The sequence below is a fragment of the Stylophora pistillata genome, chromosome 12, assembly GCF_964205215.1.
Source record: "Stylophora pistillata chromosome 12, jaStyPist1.2, whole genome shotgun sequence".
Classification (NCBI taxonomy): domain Eukaryota; kingdom Metazoa; phylum Cnidaria; class Anthozoa; order Scleractinia; family Pocilloporidae; genus Stylophora; species Stylophora pistillata.
Window position 1 is genome coordinate 22,389,662 of NC_142530.1, and position 20,367 is coordinate 22,410,028.

The 20,367-nt window shown below is 39.0% G+C and overlaps 1 protein-coding gene across 1 annotated transcript in view; it reads left to right on the forward strand.

Moving 5' to 3' along the window:
* Window positions 1–27: 27 nt before the first annotated feature.
* Window positions 28–20,367, forward strand: part of LOC111337070 (stAR-related lipid transfer protein 3) — a 22,147-nt gene continuing 1,807 nt past the window's right edge. Inside the window, exons 1-16 of the mRNA XM_022943297.2 lie at window positions 28–315; window positions 2,417–2,497; window positions 3,229–3,306; window positions 4,708–4,767; window positions 7,087–7,188; window positions 9,015–9,057; window positions 10,016–10,052; window positions 11,350–11,402; window positions 11,588–11,649; window positions 12,327–12,419; window positions 12,565–12,633; window positions 15,231–15,326; window positions 16,092–16,171; window positions 16,252–16,356; window positions 17,380–17,473; window positions 20,270–20,367. The exon at window positions 20,270–20,367 is cut by the window's right edge and continues 1,807 nt beyond it. Of these exons, the coding sequence (XP_022799032.2) occupies window positions 121–315; window positions 2,417–2,497; window positions 3,229–3,306; window positions 4,708–4,767; window positions 7,087–7,188; window positions 9,015–9,057; window positions 10,016–10,052; window positions 11,350–11,402; window positions 11,588–11,649; window positions 12,327–12,419; window positions 12,565–12,633; window positions 15,231–15,326; window positions 16,092–16,171; window positions 16,252–16,356; window positions 17,380–17,473; window positions 20,270–20,367 (1,346 nt within the window). The 5' untranslated portion in view covers window positions 28–120. The remainder of the gene's footprint in view (window positions 316–2,416; window positions 2,498–3,228; window positions 3,307–4,707; window positions 4,768–7,086; window positions 7,189–9,014; window positions 9,058–10,015; window positions 10,053–11,349; window positions 11,403–11,587; window positions 11,650–12,326; window positions 12,420–12,564; window positions 12,634–15,230; window positions 15,327–16,091; window positions 16,172–16,251; window positions 16,357–17,379; window positions 17,474–20,269) is intronic.

A 20,367-nucleotide genomic window follows, 5' to 3' on the forward strand; every position in this document is an offset into this window, starting at 1 on the left:
TGGAGTTTGTTACCAGTCTTTTTCAACCTGCACATCCTTTCTCTCCTTCCGCTTTCCATTTTCCCCCAAGAAGAATTTGTAATCGTACCATGTGATTTATGTTTCTAGTGCTCTATAATAATGAGCTCTTTTGTTAGTCAGAATTATGATGCAGAATCAGGTAGCCATTATGCTGCCTCCAGCACTAGTTATCCTGTGTCAACTCTGTCTACTTCGGCAGCGCATCGCAGATTTTCCCCAGCTCGTCGGCTTTTCTGTCTTCTCGCTCTCTTCGATTTCTTAACCACTTTGTTTATTTGGATTTTGTATGCGCATGTAAGTAATCTGCTTTTTTTTTATTATTATTATATGTTAGCTATTGATTTCTTGAAATATCTATGTTACAAACATACATATTGGAAGCGGAAATAATTCATTTTTTGGGACATGCATGAGTAGTGTTTAATTTGTAGACGTTAGCTATAAAAATTATACGGAAGCTGAAGTTGCTCCAGATTAGTCTGTAAAAATGCCGTTTATTACTCAAGTTTCAGTTATTTCCAATGCTTTGTATTTCTCAAAAGCCAAATCTAACGCTTTTGTCGGTGGTGCTCGAATCATTTACGCAAGAGGCAGTGATCACCAGATCACTTATAATTTCCTGTTAGTACTAGCACTTTTCTTTACAATTAGTGTTGCATATACATATGCTGTAACCATTAACGAAGAAATTATTATTATCTCTGCAAAGAGTTTTGGAAAATCAATTTTACACATTTTTTGCAGAGACAGCAAAAAAGATACAAGCTCTTGGGATTTGAACACATCCATTTTTTTACTTTTTGTGTTAAGACCCAAAAAATATTATTAAGACTTAGAACACACATTTGGTGTAGACAGAAAAACAACTTAGATGAAAAGAAAAGAAGACAGAAAATGCAAAAGGTGTTCAGACACACAGACAAACAAGGTTGTCACCAGAAGCTGGTAGCTGATGGAAACCTGATAGTTGTCAGAACATTTTGCACCAGCTACCCTGTGAATTGTGATCAGACAGAAATTAAGTGTTTTTGAACTGATCCTTGAACTTATCCATGAACCCCCTCGGAAAGGCATATTGCTTTACAACATACCAGCATAATTCAATTCAGCTGCCTATTTAGTTTAGATCATACATCTATTAAATTCTTTAATGTGAACCCTGGACAAGTAATCAAACCAACTGATTTACTAGGTAATTTGGTTAAATCAAGGGAATTGAAATTGTAAATTGGCCTCTATAAAGAGTTTAAAAAAGCTGATATTTCAAGAGTTAGCCCTTTCATCAGAGGAAATGGAAGAATTGTGGGTTGTGTGTGTGTTACTGTGCAGAAAGTGGAGTTATGGATTTCCTGGCATAGCTCCTTTGTGAGAAATTCATAGCTCCACTTTCTGCACATAAATGTACACAAAACCCACAATTCCTCAATTTGCTCTGATGAAGAGCTAAATTATGCACGAAACATCAGCTTTTAACTCTTTATGGAAGCCAATTTACAATTTCAACTTAGTTGATAAAACCAAAATACCTTGTTAGCCCCATAGACACAACACCACAGTTTCTTTAGAAACTTATCCCCTTTATTGACTGATTGACTATCTGTCTCAAAGTTTCAAGAGAAATGAAATGAAGATCCACACAGGGAAGTCTAGTACTTGACCCTTTTATTCCCATGAGTGACAGAATTTCTCCTTTCAATATCAATACAATATGAATCCAATCATTAATGAGAAACAAGAAAAATATGTATATGTATGTAGAGGTTAGTTGACCACTCCCCATAGGGGCTTTTCAGGGTCAATTCCCACCCATCCCAGTCCAGAGAGGACATCCACGATACAGTAATCTCGTGCATGGGAATTTAACGTCTCCTACCCCTAACCCTGCACGAGATGGGGCCTATGGTTTATTCGTCCTTATCTGAGAAGACTAGAATATCTATCCATTTCTTGATTATAAAAAGGTAGCAATTTCTCCTCACTTATTTTAAGACCATGAGTATTGGTCCGGCCAGGGCTTGAACCCTTAACCTCCCACACAACACAATCCCGCACTCTAACCAATTGAGCTAACCGGGAGGCGGTTAGGAGATTATCCATTGACCCCAAAATCAAATTCTCTGAACTTAAATTGAGAGAATTGTCTACAGGAAGGAGAAGTGCTCACGAGATCTTGGAAATGAAAGGGTTAGGTTATTAGTGTACTAAAAGAAAAGAACTATAGAAATTGAATTTAAAGGTGTCTTGTTAGTTTCAATATAACAGATTTCAATTGTATTAGTTTCATTTCTACAGGATTTCACTCATTGGTTCAATAAGCTAATTGTGATGGTGCTTCTTACTTCTAAGCCTGGAAATGAACCCAATGTTTTTAAACTTTGTATCAATCAATTTTCAGGGTTTTGATGATAATTTTAAGGAATTCAGCAAAACTGATGTTAAGGAGTACAAATTTAAAAAATCTTTGTTTGATGTAGTGGTAAGTACTAACTCTGCTGGGATTTTTTCTTATTAGATGTAATCTTCATCACAGATAGTCATCTACAATGATAAAAAAAAAGAAATGCTATTATCCAGCCATATTTACAGACCAAGAATGGTGAACAAAATTTTTTTTAGATATGGCCAAAATTAAGCTTGTGCTTATCAACTTTTCTTCAGTGCAAAACTAGTGTGAAACTTCCTCTTCTAGATGTGCAATTTCTGTGTTATGTGCCTCCAATGCTAGGTTACAGCTGTTGGTAATTTTTTTAGTTGTTGTCAAAACCAGAAAGCAATAACAAGCACAATATGTCAAGAACATTCATGTTGTCAAAACCAATCATGTGGGATTAATCAGCGCATGAAAGCAAACTACAAAAACATAAACTTTTAAGAAATGTAGGGTGCAATTCAGATTTTGCCCCATTCGATTGGCTAATTTTCTTCAACACAATAACATTCCTGGAGTATGTTTATTGTTCACAGTTTTCATAGTTTCATAATATGAAAAAGTTTAGTAGAAGTTGCAAATTATATAAGCCTGCACCGAGAAATTGTATCTTGCCTATGGCTGGTAACTAACCTAAGCAGCGTGCTTGCCTAGCCAGCAAGGTTTTTAAAATTTGAATTTTCAAATTTGTTGGTTACATTTGAGGCAATTGAGTTTCAAAAAAAAAAAAAAAAAAAATCTTTTAGATTGCTAACTCATGCTGTAACTTGCTTGTTTAGCTGTTGGCATTATGGCGGATGATAGTTCTTCTTCTTGTTTATGCTCTTTATGTGAGCCGAAAATGGTATGCAGTAGGGGTAAGTAGGGACAGATTTGTACACGACTATCTCTGTACTGCAGGTGTAATTGCAAGTGTTCAGCATTTTCTTGGGAAAACTTATAGCTGCAGTCATCACTGATTTTTAAAGCAGGGGGAGGCTGGGGAGAGATTTGCATCAATGGGATGAGTGATGGTCAAAAGAAAGGAGAGGGGAAGAGAGGAGGGCTTTTCTCTGTCCACTGTAAATCAAACATGGCTTGTTCAAGCCCTCAGATAAACAATTATGAATTGGTAATGTTAACTTGCTCTGATTAATGAGACACCTGTACCGCAGGCTAACTCATACCTGCGTAGAGTTATCTACAGTTGTATTGTTAGTGCAACAGTCATATGCATTGTGATGATGATAAAGCAGGGAAATGCCACTGAAAATAACATTTAACAAATTTTAGTTCGTAAATGCTTTGTGCAGGACAAAACGCTCGTGAATCAGTCACCCTAACAACAAGAGCAATTGACCAATCAGTTTCCACAAGCTTAAGCCCCATGATCTCAGACTGACTAGCAACTCATCACTCTTCTTGCAAATAATTGCTCAAAGTGTTCTAAATGTACTTCTCAACATTGAGCAGATGAACCCATAAGTACCATGATGTGTTCAATTGGTGATGGACACTTTCACAATTAAAACCTGACGCTTTGCCATATTCATCATCGTCTACTTCACTTTCCTGTCTCTCTTTACTTGAAGTGCTCCAGCTCCAGCTCCAACTCCAACTGATGGGGAGGGATCTGTAAGATTTTCACTAAAAAGTTTTTTTCAGATGACAGCAATATAGCATGAACAAGTCAGAGTAGAACACTACACCACAAGTGCACCAAGGAAACATCACATGTCATCAGACCAGAGTGCATTGCGCACTATTTAAAATGGTCACCCCAGGAAATTTCAAGTGCATGTTGGTCCCTTCTCTGGAAAACTATAAAAAACTCAGATTGCTTGGTGAGGCAATTTTTTATGCCAGATCTAATGAGAAGTACATTTGGCACATTTTGAGCACTATTTGTTAAAAGGTTGAAGGTTCCCTTGAACTCTGTTCATGACTTCTGTTCGGGTTGTCAAAATGTCATTAAACTGCCTTCATCAAGAGTCCTTTATTGATAGTGGTTTAGCTTGGTCTATACTCTTATTGAAAACAATATTTGTCATCACAGCAGTCAAAATTTGTTGCTGACTGACACTTAACCATGCTGAACTACTTTTGATTTGTTAATTTGAGGAGGATGCAAGCCCCCAGATCCCCTCCCCCCCCAGCTTAGAAAGGCCCCTTAGGTCTTACATATTTTTCTGCCCCCATGTCATATCCTGGTGCCCTCCTGTTAGTTAATTAATTGTATCAAATTGTATTGAAATCCTTGATATGATTTTCTTGTATAGCTGACAACTGGTGGCTCAACTGTGTTCCTTCTAGTCAAAGCCATACTCAGGGAATTCGAGGTAGGTTTACCTCATTAATTTGATGACATTTAAAGGTAAAGGTAAACTTTATTTGATAAGTAGGTTGAGATTGTTTGGCAGCCGAAGGGCTGATGGGGACCTACTATACACAATTAAAATTTGACAAACACAAAAGATGTTAACAAAAGAATAAAAGCTATGCACAGGGAGAAAACAATATATATACATGCAAAAAACTGAGATTTACAAGAGCCAAATTGAAATAATAATATAATACCAGAAAATAAAATGCTTAAAAGTATATTAAATCATCTTTTTTTGCAGTTATCAATCTCGCTTCTTTGCTAAAATAATACTCCGCAATGTCCCTGGTGTGTTTGTTTAATATCTGCCTATAGGAATTAAAATTTTCAGGCACTTAAACTAGTCTACTTAAAAAATTCCAGGTTACAGGACTTCTGTACTGTAAGTATTTCTTCTAGTATCAGATTTAAACCTAATGATATTAAAGTGATCAGGAAAGCGAGTTGACCTAGAAGTTGTCTTTTTAGAGAAAAGTTCTCGAACCGATTGACACGAAGTTTCAAAATACACTTTGTGCATTAGTGTAAGAATGGAATTTTTGTAAAAGTAAGAGAAGGATAGCCAATTTGATTTACTTAGACAGATATCATTTTTAGAAATGTGTTAGTGAAACTCAATAGTAGGAATGTAATGAAAACTATGCAAAAAGGCTACTATTATTACTAGGTACAATAGCTGGGTATCAATTTCAATTAGTTCTCAAATTTTTTTTGAAAAAATTGACTGCTCACATAGCTTGACACTAACTGTAGCCAACTAGCCACAGACTAGTAGAAATTCAGTTCTGGCTTGTGGTTTTCAATTTCCACACACCAGTTTTGCTAGTAAACAAACTGAAATTGTTGTAACATCTAAGTTGTCACTACCCACTTGGTTAGTAAGTTGAAAAGTTAGTGTTGAGCCCTGTACTAACATAATTTTGTAGTTCTTTTGAAAATGATTTTCTTTGATGAACTCTTTTACCAAAGGGCTATAGTGAATTGTTCTATTCAAGAGCAGTTGTTTAGTGCACAGTAAATCGGAGTTAAAGGGGAGCCTGGAAAAAAGGATTATAAGTGACTTTTGATCAGCTACTTTTTCCCGTACAAATTGTCTCTTCTTCCCTTTTGAAACACACAGAGATTTACATGTTGCATCAGTTGCCAGTTGCTACTTTGATTTGTATTTCATGCTTCCCATTTGCTGATACATAACAATCCCCATTTTCCTTTGAGCGGTGAATAAAATAATAGGTCATCAGATCTTGTCGAGCTATTTTTTTTCCTTCTCTGTTGACACTCTGCTTGCAATTTGCAATTTGTACTGATCCCTATAATGCAAACTAAGTTGTTATAAAGAAACAAGAAATCCCTCTTCCTATAATTCACACACTAAGAATCAAGTCCTGTTTTACTTAAGTTTGATATCTAATAATAATAATAATGATATAAATGAAAAAGTTATGAGCATCTGATTGGCTGAAAATGAGGGCATTTTTATGTAACATAAGGGCAAAGTTGTAATTCAAGTGCAAAGTTGTAACAGGAGTGCAAAGTTGTAACACAAGTGCAAATTACAAATAGCATGCATGCTATCAAAATTTTACCTGTCTTGACTTTCTGTGATGCTTTTTTCAAGCAACTTATGAACAAGTAACAAGATGATTTCAAGAGCAATTTGGATCGAACGGGCACTTGTGAATTTTTCAGAGACTGCAAATTGCACTTACCATACAGGCTTGTGCAATTTTCTTGTCTTTGAAAGAGTTACTTGTGCTTATTAACACCAAATTACCCTGGAAATCGTGTTACTACCAAGACTAATTTGTTCAACTAATGCTTGAATTGACCCTCATTTAAGTTACTTGAACCATTTCACTCTTTAAGATCTCATTCGTAATTCTTATCACTGTCTCATACAATTCTTATAATGTTACCTTGGAGAATTTAGAACTGGAAACTACTACCGCTAATCTCCTAACTGACACTTTTTTCTTTATTCTCGTCACCTTTCTACTGAATATTGTATTGAATTTGGTAAGGAGAAATTCTGTGTTGGTCACTTGTGTTGATGTTTTTAACTTCAGGTTACAGTTTACTGGTACTTGACACCTGGAGTAGACTTACACAAATTGCCTCTGTAACTTTTTCCTTCCTACATCTTCTTCTGCAATGCCTTGAAGACTTCACCAAATAATGATTACTAAACGTCCAATCTTAATTTAATTAAAAAATTAAAGAGGAATTGAACACAGTACCATCATTTAATTACGTTTTTGTTTTGTTCTTTGTGCAGCCTCCAAAATCGGAGCAGGGAGGGAGCGAATATTTGTACTATGTCCTAGTTTTATCGTCACTTATTTTATCGTGGGTGGAAGTTTGGGTTCTTGATTCTAAGGTATGTATCACAAATGACTATTTATTAGAGCAATTTTTAATTGAATTTCGAAAGTAATGCGAGATTTTTTTATTTTGCATTGATTCGGTCTGTGATTGGTCTAGAAAGCGTACACCATTCTCTTAACCAATCAGACGCAAAAAGAAAACCAAACGTGACTTGGTAGCCCGCGTTTCCCGCGTTTTTGATGGTTTGCCGATTTGTACTTTGAGTGCTCATTGGCAAATGATGATGTAAACATTATTTTTGATTGGTCGCTGTGATTACTTTGGTTATGCGTTTTTTCAACAGTCAATTGAAAACTGCTCTACTCTGCAACACGCCGTAGTGTTTTCTTGTTTTGTTAGTTTAAGTTTGAAGGTCTGCTGATAATTTTGGTAAAAATTATGTTTGAGCCACCTAACACACTCTGGCCATAACGGTTAAGAGAAAAAAAAAAGGGAAGATATAAGCCCTTGAAGATAGCCTCAGTGGGCGACGCTGTGGTCTTACCGTCAGCTCGCTGGACCTAGGGTCGAGGGGTCTGGGTTCGAGACCTAACCGCGGCTTTGTGTTGTGTTCCTGGGTAATACACTTTATTCCCACAGTGCTCCTCTTCACCCAGGTGGATAATTGGCGGTCGGCGAATTATCAGTGAAGCCCGACGAAATTCTGTGGGGTTACCTTGGAATGAACTGACATCTCATCCAAGTGGAGTAATAAATATATCTAATAAGACGTTTTGTTGTGTAGTATCGCTGAGTATTTTTACGAGTTTTGCCGTATTTTGACGGGCCCGTTGGGCGAGTCAAAATACAAACAACGAGTAAAAATACTCGACGATACTACACAACAAAACGTCTAATAAGAGATTTTTAATCCAACACGCCAAATTGTTATTTCAGTGCGGGTGAATTTCGCGGATATATCTGAAGTACAAATATCGCGTTTTATTTGTACTCGTTTCGCGCGTTATTTGTACTCCTCTCGCGCGTTATTTTTACTCTACGAAGCACAGTTGGATGATAATACCCCTAACTTAAACTTCGTTGCGGTCCATAAAGAGGAAAAAAAAAAAAAAGGAACTCGGCAAATATTAAGCCATCTTGACCTTACGCATATGAATTACACTCGTATTTTGATTGGCATTAGGGACTTTAAGCAGTCAGGACGGCAACGCCACGGAAGACGTCGATTAAAAAATGAGTTTCTACTTTTAGTTAGAATTTCGAAAATGGCTGGATGTGTTTACCGTCTCATAGGACGCCAGACCTCAAACTCAACCTAACGCATAAAAGTAGCGTTGAGTTCCAAATGTAAATTAAATTAACTTGCCACCGCAGTTTAGCTTCACAGACGGCGCAAATTTTGGTGATTTCACGTTGTTGTTTTGTAAAGGACGGCTAAGAAATGTACAAAGTTTGAAAACGCACGTGCTGGGCTATTGTTCTGCCAATTAGATACATTGTTTTCCAACGTTCTCGTTGCCGTAACCGTCGTGGTTTGCTTAAAGTCTCTACTTTCATGTATGGGAGGACAGACGCATTGATGGCGTCACCTGTTACCACTTTTTGGTTCTTGATTATATAAGAAAAATAGATTCCATGTTGCCGTGGGTTTGTGCAGTAATAGATAACAGAAGACGTCTAAATGGGGTAAAACTATCAGTGAAACACTCCTCTGCCCCTCGTGGGCCACTTTTTTGTTCTTACAACATCTTGAGGTCATATGTGATCCAGTACGGAACAAACAAACATTCTAAAAAAGTACCATATGTAGGTATCTAAATCCAACATGCTGACTTTCCCAGCTTTGATTAAAAAGATCATATATTTTGAATCTCTCAGGTTATCCCTGCTGAGACGAAAGAGGAGCAGCGTCAGTTTCAAGGTATATTCAATACTTGTTTGTCCAAAGTAGCTAAGTTACTACCTGTTCATCTTGATCAACTTGAAAATCTGACCTGTTATGGATAAAAAGAAACTTTCTCGCTTCTGTGGTTGTTCCTTTGCATCGTGTGAAATTTCTGGGCAGGTTTACGGCCGTTAAGCTCGGTTTTAGACTTAAGCTTTGTCCTCTATATAATTCTTGGGCTATCTGTTCATGCCCGCCTGTTTTTCACCGTGCTGCGCGAGAAATGTTCGACCGTGTGACAACCACGTATAGTTGAATAGTAAAACCTATGACGTTTCTGAATACTGGAACCCGTGTTTTTGTCAGAGTCATAATCTTCAGCACATAATCGTTTTTTGCGTTTTCTGTTGATATTTGCATTCTAAGTCTGAGATAATAGACCAAAGTGCTTGTTTGCCTTCCTATTTGCCTATATACTTACTTTACTGAAAGTAAAGAGCGATTCTCTGTAACACTTAAAATGGTTCTAAGTGTTCTGATCTGTCTCTTTAATTTTCCCAAAGTAACAAACTTTGGGATGAAAAGGAAAAAATATTATTTGTGATAGCTACTACCAGTATTACCTCAAACCAGATGATGTGGACTCTGTAATCCGGATTTATGCCGGAATAAGTTGTAAAAACATGTTTTTCAGAAAATCAAAAACTTAAGATTGTAGAGCCTTTTTTATGAAGGGGTTAAATTTGCGCAACCTTATTATGTTCGCAGCGCGCCCTAATAAAAGCCTTGCTTATGTTTGATGTACACTGTATATCCTTCGGACAGATATGGGTAAGAAATGGTTAGGGACGCTTTGCAATACCCGTTCATGTGCCGTTCATGTGCTATTCTTAAATACCCCTGGTAAGAGAAGTGTGCCTTTGTTTTTACGCTCAGTAATTTCATTTGATTTTTCACGGTGTGTTAATAACTATCTCTTGTTCATTCTCTGCAGAAGAGAGGAGGTCATTGTTACATAATGAAAACCGCAGGTAAGCCAGAAATGAAGGTTTTGTAGCGTTCAACTGTTTAGCCAATTATTCTCAGTTAGATACAATGAAATATATGAAGCTCATATATTTATACAATGAAATATATGAGCTTCATATATTTCATTGTATCTGATTTATCACTTTCACGGGTTTATTACGAATCAACTTAAAGGCCTGCTCCCAGTTGGCTTGTTAGCTCAATTGGTAAGAGCGCTGCACTAGTATCGCAGAGGTCAGTGGTTCGAATCCCGTACAGGCCTGATTTTTTTCAGGTCTGATTTTCGCTATTGCTTAAATAGCGCTATCTACTGCGAGGATCGTGCATCATACGTATTCTCAGTTACTTCGTCTTCATGGTCGGTTACTTGGTGAATCCTCAAATTACCATACGAGGACTCAGGGACCTGGGGACCTGGCACCCGGGGTGGAGGGGGAGAGCTTCGACTCGAAGAGGCTCCTTGATTGATGGGAAGCACTTATTTCTTTTTTTCCAAAACTCGTAGCCAGGTAAGATGGCTTTTAGTGATATAACGTACAGATTACCTACAGCCTACCTCTTTTTTATGAAGGAGACTTGCAATGGGTAAGCGAAACGTCACTGAATTCATACCCAGTTTACGGGAGTAACCGTATCTAAGTACACTTATAATAGGAAAGTAGTTGTTTTTAACTCTTTACACTCCAGCATTAGCAGTCGTGATCTCCATGCTGTTCTCAACACATTTTATAAAGTGCTTTCCGAGAGAAGGTGTTAAACAATCAAGAGCTTCCTTGGTTGGCGATCCTTTCTTTTATTCTCATGACCTTAATGTGTTATTCAGGGGGGATATGTAAGGAGAAATTGGCTGTTGGTCACCCCAAGGGGTCCAGGGGTTAAGAGTAATATGTTGCTCTCAATTAGCCCGGCCTCCCAGTTAGCTCAATGGATAGAGCGCTGGACTGTTGTGCGGGAGGTCGAGGGTTCGAGCCCCGGCCGGACCAACACTCAAGGTCTTAAAAATAATTGAGAAGAATATGCTACCTTTCTATAACATCAAGAAATGGTTAGATATTCTAGTCTTCTCGGATAGGGACGAATAAAATGGAGGTCCCGTCTCCTGCAGGGTTAGGGGTAGGAGACGTTAATTTCCCACGCACGAGATTACTGTGGGATGGATGTCCTCCCCTGGAGGTGGAATGGGTGGGTTGGGATTGGTTTAGGCGGGTGAACCTAGTAGGGGACTACATATTCTATTGTTCTCTCGCCTGTACACTGTACTGTACGAATCTTTAAATACAAATACAAATTCTATTGCAGGCATTTAACTCCTTATTCGACAATTTCGGACAATGCCTTTTATACGCCAGAAGGTTGGTTTGATGTTATTTATTTCCTGTTATATTTTGACTTGTCCTACGATGTCATGAGACTTGTGTTTTTCTTTATCTTTTAATTTTTATCATCTATGTTAAACTTGTCAAACAAGTTCTTAGCGAATAACTGTGGAGATATAATAAAATTTTTATTTAAGTCGACTTGGTTTGATCTTTTTCAGCCTCTGACGAGGAAAGTGAAAATGAAAGAGAAGGAGCTGAAAATTTAGCTTTGTCTCAAGAGGTAGCCGTCTCTCACGAACATTCCTAGTGGATGATTTTCTGCTCAACTTCCTTTTGTTATCAGTCGCTTTTGAAAAGAGATTTGAGACTCGATTCCTCATTGGAACTCAGATTGTTTCCTTTGCTAAATCAATCTTTTTTCATCAGAAGTCGCTAATGTTTGAGTTTTTTTCTTATCAAACACCCTAACACATGTTACTCAAATCAACCTCACTTCGGGTGCATACTGGGTATCAAAACTGGCCCAACTACATGTAAATGTGCAGGAAACCTAATCGAGAAATTCTGGTGAACTTTCTGAGGATAAAACAAGGATGAAAAGCAGACGAAGTGTCCTTTCGTGGTTTGGCGCTTTTTTATTAGCCTTTTCCCTTTACTTTAGTGTCTAGAGTAGGAACTCTTGTTTTTATTGCCGTAGAACACTTTGAAAAGACAATAGACGGTATTTTTCGTTTTATGTTGTTGTTGTTGTTGTTTTTTTTTTTCCGTGGTAAATTAAGTTCTAAGTCTTGATTCCGTGTACTGGACCCAGGCTCTTCGATACGAGAGACTCCAAACTGTTCATCGAATTCCTGTTCCAATATGTCTCGCGTGCTCACAGGCGTACCTCAAGAATTTCTGCACAATCTTATAATCTTCTAAATAAATCTCTTTTTGTTCATCTGTGTGGCTATTAAGGATCAAGAATATATTCAGAAAGGGAAAGAAACAATGGAAATAACCTGGGAAAGGATGCGTTTTAATGATGGTTGGAAAACGGAAAAAGTTAAGGTGAGGATCGGAAAAATGAAACTGAAAATCTTTTTGAGCAAGGAGAACTGTTGAGAATTGCCACAAAAAGCGTGTTAACTAAACTTCTTTTTTCCCCTTTTTTCCCCTCCTTTTTTTCTTTTTTATTTCATCTTTGTTTATGTAGGATGGAGTTGTTGTAGAAAGTAAGGTGATTCCACTACCTGCAGGTGGAAAGAAAATCTACAGATTAAAGGTAACGAGAGCTTCGTATGGGTTTCCCAGCGTAAACAAAATTAACTTTGTCAAGTGAGTAACAACCGGGTATGCTGTTTATTTGCGGTTGGAATTTCCGAGCTCTGCTACTGACAAGAAACAATGCTCCATGAAAGATTTCAGAACTGTCGTAAGGCATGAGGATCAAAAGCATAGAATCTCTCGCGCGATATGCACGAGTAGGGTGTGTGCAAGGCGAAGGCAAGAGCCCTGGAAAGGCATATAATCTCGACAGTCATTATTTTAGCGCAATTTTTCAGTTTCACTTGCAAACGTTTGTGAATTTTTAAAGAAATCTGTGAAAGGAAAGAAAAGTGGAGAAAAGGAAAACTCGAGACTCTCCGAACACAAGGCTTATCTAGTACGGGTATCCGGTTGATTATTTTCCATTCTGTTCTGAGCTTTGCCAAAGAAGTTCCATGCTTTTAAAGTGCACCTAAACCCAAAAAATGTTTTTCGCTTAACGAAATAAGCGTATTTTTTGGAGTATTTCTGTGCAAAAATGTTTTTGTTTGCTCAAATCTTCAATTTGCTGTGCCCAGTCAAAATACGGGAAATCGGCCGCCATCTTGCCCCACGACCGAGTTTAAAGAGGAATGGCTCTAGCGGGTAATGTGACGTCAAATCGAGAACACGAAAGTCTGCATTTCACACATTTTCACTTGTTTGGGAAGGTTGTAGTCGATATTATCCGAAAATATGCCGACTAAGTGTGTTGTAGAAGGATATAGCAACGTGCGAAATTTGCAAGAGGGTATCGCACTTCATACATTCCTCATACAACACACCTAGTCGGCATATTTCGGACAATATCGACGACAACCTTCCCAAACAAGTGAAAATGTGTGAAGTGTAGACTTTTGTGTTCTCGATTTGACATCACATTACCCGCTAGAGCCATTCCTCTTTAAACTCGGTCGTGGGTCAAGATGGCGGCCGATTTTCCGTATTTTGACTGGGCACAGAAAATTATACCCAGGTCCCAGAGGTTCTCTTCTCTCTACCGGAGTACGAGAATTCGGCGCGAAGCGCCGACCAACGAGCTGCAAAGCAGCGAGCGGAGAGAACCTCTGGTCAGGACCGTTGAGAATCTCACTTTCATGCCACCAAGCTTCGGGTGACAACCATCAATTACGTCCCTTTCCGACAACCAATCAGAGGTATTTTACCCCCAGAGGTATTTTAGTACTTTACTCTGTTTGGTTGTCGGAAAGGGGCGTGATTGATGGCTGTCACCCGAAGCTTGGTGGCATGACAGTGAGATTCTCATCGGTCCTGACCAGAGGTTCTCTCCGCTCGCTGCTTTGCAGCTCGTTGGTCGGCGCTTCGCTCCGAATTCTCGTACTCCGGTAGAGAGAAGAGAACCTCTGGGACCAGGGTAAGAAAATTAAAGATTTGAACAAATTAAAAAATTTTTGCACAGAAATACTCCAAAAAATAAGCTTATTTCGTTAAGCGAAAAAAAAAATTTTGGGTTTAGGTGCACTTTAAAACATTGTGTCTTACTTGGCTTGTGTTGTTGTTTGTAACTGTCTGTAGCGTTTACGGCGACCAAAATCTTAATTCTCAAGTTCAAGGGCGTGTCGCTCCAAACGCGGTTAACGAGGTGTTTGGCACTATTTTACTGATCGAAATGACAACCCAAAGTTGACTGTTTGCACGCATCTTTATTCTTGAAAGGCAATCGACCACGAACCACAATCAATGACGAAAATAACGATTATTCTGACAGTCAATCAATCTATCGAACGATCGATCGTAAACTAAAACAACAATACAACGAAGTTCTATCAATCTAACGAAAAGCCGCGGAATACATGATCAAAGAATCGCATGTTAAATACTGGGCTCTAAAGTCTATAACGAGATTAACCATACAAGTGAAACAGAACAAAAGTTTGGAAACAAATTAAAAGAGTTTTGAGGACTGATAAACAGCCTATTGTTCTATCTAAATGATGGGCGTTCACTGACTCGCAAATTGGCACGAATTGGGCCTTTAAATCTTAAATCTATACAGATCATTGCAATATTTGTTTGTATATTGTCGCCCAACACTGAAAAGACTGGAGAGGGAAAAACAAAGTTACAAAGGTACTCACATATCGGTCCCGCTTGTGCCAGAGGTTGAGAAAACGAAAGGGCGAAAGTTTACCAAGGCTATTTAAAACTTACGAGGAACTGATTAAAGGGACGCTAAAATTGCCTTTTATATGAGCGTGGTGACGCTGAAAGGTCCGATTACAAAACCAATAGAAATACAGAAAAACAGATAAGCATTGTAACTATGTGGCTATCTAAGATCATTCTGAAATTAGTGAACTAATCAATAATCAATCAAAAAATGAGCCTTCTGGCTAATGTCCTTAACACTGTCATTACAACGTTTGTTCATGCGCAGACGTTTGATTGTTGTGTTGTGTTAGACCCATCTAAGACCTCATGCTCGCTCGTTCCGCTCGCCGAATCTCTCTGCTCGTACGGCGGTGCTAATGGTAGCTTACTGGTAGGCCGTATTTGTTTAACTAACTATTCAAAGTTTTGACAAGTCTAAAAAAGTCTTTTTATATTAAACAGGGCTCTTTAGACGCCAAAGCAGAGGAAGTTTTTAATCTGGTTGTTAGGCATCCTGAGGATGCACAGAAATGGGGAGGAAACATAACGGATTCCTTTGTAAGTCAGTAGCGGTAAAACAGCACGGAACAAGTCTCGCCCATGTAGAGTTCTTGGCGGCGGCTGGTTTTGTGAATAGATTTCACTTGATGATTGAATCTTCATCGTTCTCCTTTCTCGTTTGTTTGGTTGTCGAATATAATCCTTTGGTTTCCCTCACTTTGCTCTGTAATTGGTCCAGAAAACTTGCATTACAGTCTCAACCAATCAGATGCACGCTGAGACAAGTCATGAATTGGTCGCCTGCGTTTTCCCGCGCTTTAGGCAGTGTGTTTGTTTTTATTCTGAGTTCTCATTGGCTCTTAAAGGGGTATTCCTTTTTTCTGATTGGCTGTTGTGTTTATTTTGGTCTTGGTTTCACGAAACTCAAACGAGAAGCGTTGTACCCTCCGGTATTTCCAGATCAAAAGTCTGGGCCGGAAGAATTCGGATATGCGCGTGTGTCTGTGTGTGTATCTGCTTTTTTTGTTTGTTTGTTTTTCTGTTGTTTTTTTCTTTTACAGCTTTATCAAGTGCTTATTTACTCAGTAAGATGTCTGTATGGTGGCTGTCTTGACGTATTTTGCCCTGCCAACAAATTTCGTTACCGCTTGGAAGAATTTTCGTGGTTGGGCAAGATTGATTTTCCCATAGCCCTGAGCCTGGAGAGTTAAAACAATGGCTTTGAACAAAAATTTGTAAAAAGAAATGCGTGTAAGCCACATTGTGAGATCCGGATACTTTAAACGTCCAAAGTATGTTCTCTAATCATCATATTTATTTCAGGTCGTACGTCAAATTGATGAAAATACAGATATTGTTTATAATTCCGTTGGTGAGGCCGGCGGTGGAGTGGTGTCTAGTCGGTGAGTGCGCATTGTCAGTGTCCACTTTGATTAGAAATGAAAAATTCTGTGTCACTGACGAGAAACGTTTGGTGTTTCAGGGATTTTGTGAATTTGCGTCGATGGGAAAAACGAGGAGATGTCTTTGTTTCATGTAACGTTGCAGTTGAATGCGATGAGATGCCACCTAAAAAGGAGCACGTAAGGTAAGCTTGAAATTCTATTTCTATTTCATAAAAGGCTCATGGAAAACACGATCTTTTGGCTGATTTGAAATGCCGTTGCTCTAAAAATTTGTGAGGCGCGGTGGCCTCATGGTTTGTGCGCTCGACTCCGGACCGAGTGGTGCTGGTTCGAGCCCCGGCCGGGGACATTGTGTTGTGTTCTCGGGCAAGACACTTTACTTTCACAGTGCCTCTCTTCTTCCAGGTATTTAAATGGGTATTGGCGAATTTAGTGCTGGCGGTAACCCTTCGATGAACCAGCATCCCATCCAGGGGGGAGTAGAAATACTCCCAGTCGCTTCATGACATGGAAACCGGAGTTAAGCGCCGGCTTGATGGGTCACTTGGCTCGTAAACAGACTTTACTTTTTTCCTTTCCTCTAAAAATTGGCGTTAATTCTGAAGAAACCTTTACATAACAATTTACCAGAGTGGGTGGGTTCTGAAGTTGCAGGAAGTATACAAAAAGGAATAGTTAGGAATGGCGAATAACACTTATTGTACAAAACAGACTTTAAAGTTTAGGTTGAAAGATTTTTCTTGCATTAAGAAGTCCAGGTAGAATGGTTATAGAAGAGAGCCCTTGTTTACGTTTTCAAACGATACACCCTATTTCGTGGTTCTTGCTTTTCTTAAAGCAGCCTAATTACAGTTTGAAGCTTTTCACTTGATTTTACCGCCAATCATTTCCTCGTCAGCTATCCTTGTTGTGTTTTTTGTTATCGTCGCCTCTTTCGTGTTTGTTTGTTGTCCGTAACTGTTATTTCGTTGTGTCTTTCAAGTTGGAGGTAGTTTTGTAAGTCACTAATTAAAAATTGACGTAATATTTAAAGATTTGGCTCTTTTAAGGCGAGAGGAGGCAAAATAATAATTACCGCACGTGACAAATTGGCACGCGTGTGAGAATTTCCCCAACTTTTCTCGCTTGAAACTGGTTAAGTTCTTCTCTATTTATTATCCCAGCCTTTTGTTTTGTTTAGTTTTGTTTTGATTTTGTTTCTTCAGAGCTGCAAATGGTCCCGGTGGCTGGGCTATGCAGGAAGCTGACGGGAATCCAAGTAGAACCGAGTATGTGTGGCTGTTTGACGTGGACCTGAAGGTAAAAATAGAATGGCCAGCTAGGGTTTGAGATAATGAAAGAAGGAATTATTGTGAAAGTTTGGACCTACGACGCGTTGTGGTTTCTATGGTGTTGGTTTTGGCATCCAATCGAAATGAGGGTTTAGTAGTATTTTTAGAGCGCGTTACCACTGGTGATGCAACGTATATATGAAGTTCATATATTATGAACTGCGGTATTAGATACGTATGACGCACGATCCTCGCAGTAGAGAGCGCTATTTATGCAATAGCGAAAATCAGACCTGAAAAAAATCAGGCCTGTACGGGATTCAAACCACTGACCTCTGCGATACTAGTGCAGCGCTCTACCAATTGAGCTAACAAGCCAACTGGGAACAGGCCGTTAAGTTGATTCGTAATAAACCCGTGATGATAAATCAGATACAACTGTGTGACGTAAAACCAATCACAAAGGCCAATAAGGAGAAAGGTTAACATCACAAGGAACCAATGAGAATTCAAAGTAAAAACAAGTAAACGGCTTCAAGCGCGGGAAAACACGGGCGACCAATTTGCGGTCCGTTTCAGTTTGGAATGTGATTGATTTAGCAAGTGGCGCAAGTTTTTTGGATCAATAGTAAAGCAAACTCAAGCAAAACCAAAATAATCCCGGACTACTTTCGATAATCTACCATAATAAGTAAAAACAAAACACAAGCAGACGAAAAAAGAGACTGGTGGGAGTTAAATCGTTAAACAAAATCTATTAAAAAAAAAAAAAACAACAACAACACAAAACAACTCCACAAAAGGTAGAACTGGTTCCGTGCTGTCTTCAAGCTATTGACTTACAAAGGCATTCCTCATTTGTATGCATCCGGCATCGGGATGTTCAGTGAACAGGTTCAGAAACCTCCTCTGTTGTGGCCTTTTTGGCCTGCGGGTCAGCTATCTGGAGCAAAAGGGAAAGCCGTAAAAGCTTTTACAGAAAGCCGTAAAACTCTTGAACGAAAGCTCATCTTTCAAACCGGCAGTCTAAATCCCACAGGGATCAACGAACGCTTTTCATTCCACTAATTTATTTGTGTTTTTCTCGTTGCCATGTTCCCACCAATAACGTAGCTCCATTTTCTGCCTTTAAAGCACACACAACCCACAATTCCTCTATTCTCTCCGACGAAGGGCTAACGCTCGAAACGTCAGCTTTTGTAATCGTTACGGTGGCCAATTTACCATTTCAACTTTGTTGATATATCCAAATTATCTGGAGCAAAGCTCGCGAGATTCGGAAAGCGGAACGAGCGTGCAAGAAGTCTAAGAGGCATTCAATTTAAAATTCAGTGTTATAAATGAATGCAAAGACTGGCAAAAACCAACGATAAAAACCGACGTTTCGGTGTCATCATGACGCCATTGTCAAGGAGAAATAAGAAATAAAGTTTGTGGCAAGGTGCAACACTAAATTAGCATAAATATGTTACGAGCTAATTAAACAAATACTTTTGCGCGAATTGAATCGCTTTGCACGTTCAGAGTGGGTTTTAGGTCTTTGATGAAAAGCATTTCGTTCACCAAACAATCGCACTTGTTACTACACTTTTTCAGAATGCTAAAACGTTTCAGTAGGTCTTTCGGAACTTCGCTGTGCCGTTCGTGGTAGTGTTTATATATTGAAGATGCCTTTCGTTTATGTCCATCCACGCGTGTGTGTAAGTGTCCGCGTGTATAGCCCACATAACCCGCATCACACAGGTCACATTGAAATTGATAAACGACGCGTTGTTGGTTGACAATCCGTGGCTTGATTTCTCGTACTTTAAGATCTTGGCCAACTTTGCGGCTAACAAATACTGGCTGGACAGTCGTCTGCACCTTCATGCTAAGATTCTTGAGCTCTTTCTTAACTTAATTTGCTGATTCCTGATCTTTGAAAGGTATGACCACACGAACAATGGGTATTGGTTCTTTGGGCGTCTGTGTGGGCTGCGTACCAACAATTCTTGATTGTAAGGTGTTAATGGTAGAATTTACCGGGCGCCTAAAGAAAGTTTTCGCACGGCTTAAATACCTGGAACGCGTGGTAAATTCTACCATTAACACCTTCTTACAATCAAGAATTGTTGGTACGCAGCCCACACAGACGCCCAAAGAACCAATATCCATTGTTCGTGTGGTCATACCTTTCAAAGATCAGGAATCAGCAATTTATGTTAGGAAAGAGCTCAAGAATCTTAGCATGAAGGTGCAGACGACTGTCCAGCCAGTATTTGTTAGCCGCAAAGTTGGCCAAGATCTTAAAGTACGAGAAATCAAGCCACAGGTTGTCAACCAACAATGCGTCGTTTATCAATTTCAATGTGACCTGTGTGATGCGGGTTATGTGGGCTATACACGCGGACACTTACACACACGCGTGGATGGACATAAACGAAAGGCATCTTCAATATATAAACACTACCACGAACGGCACAGCGAAGTCCCGAAAGACCTACTGAAACGTTTTAGCATTCTGAAAAAGTGTAGTAACAAGTGCGATTGTTTGGTGAACGAAATGCTTTTCATCAGAGACCTAAAACCCACTCTGAACGTGCCAAGCGATTCAATTCGCGCAAAAGTATTTGTTTAATTAGCTCGTAACATATTTATGCTAATTTAGTGTTACACCTTGCCACAAACTTTATTTTTTATTTCTCCTTGACAATGGCGTCACGATGACACCGAAACGTCGGGTTTTATCGTTGGTTTTTGCCAGTCGTTGGTTTTTGCCATTTCTAAATCTTTATTGATATAAATGAATGATAACTGTTTTTTTGAATCTTGTTTTACTCACCAGGGATGGTTACCACAGTCAGTAATTGACGCCGCCATGTCCTTCATGTTGTTCCAAACGGGACAGGGACTCAAGGCCTATATCCAAGAACAACTTGGCTG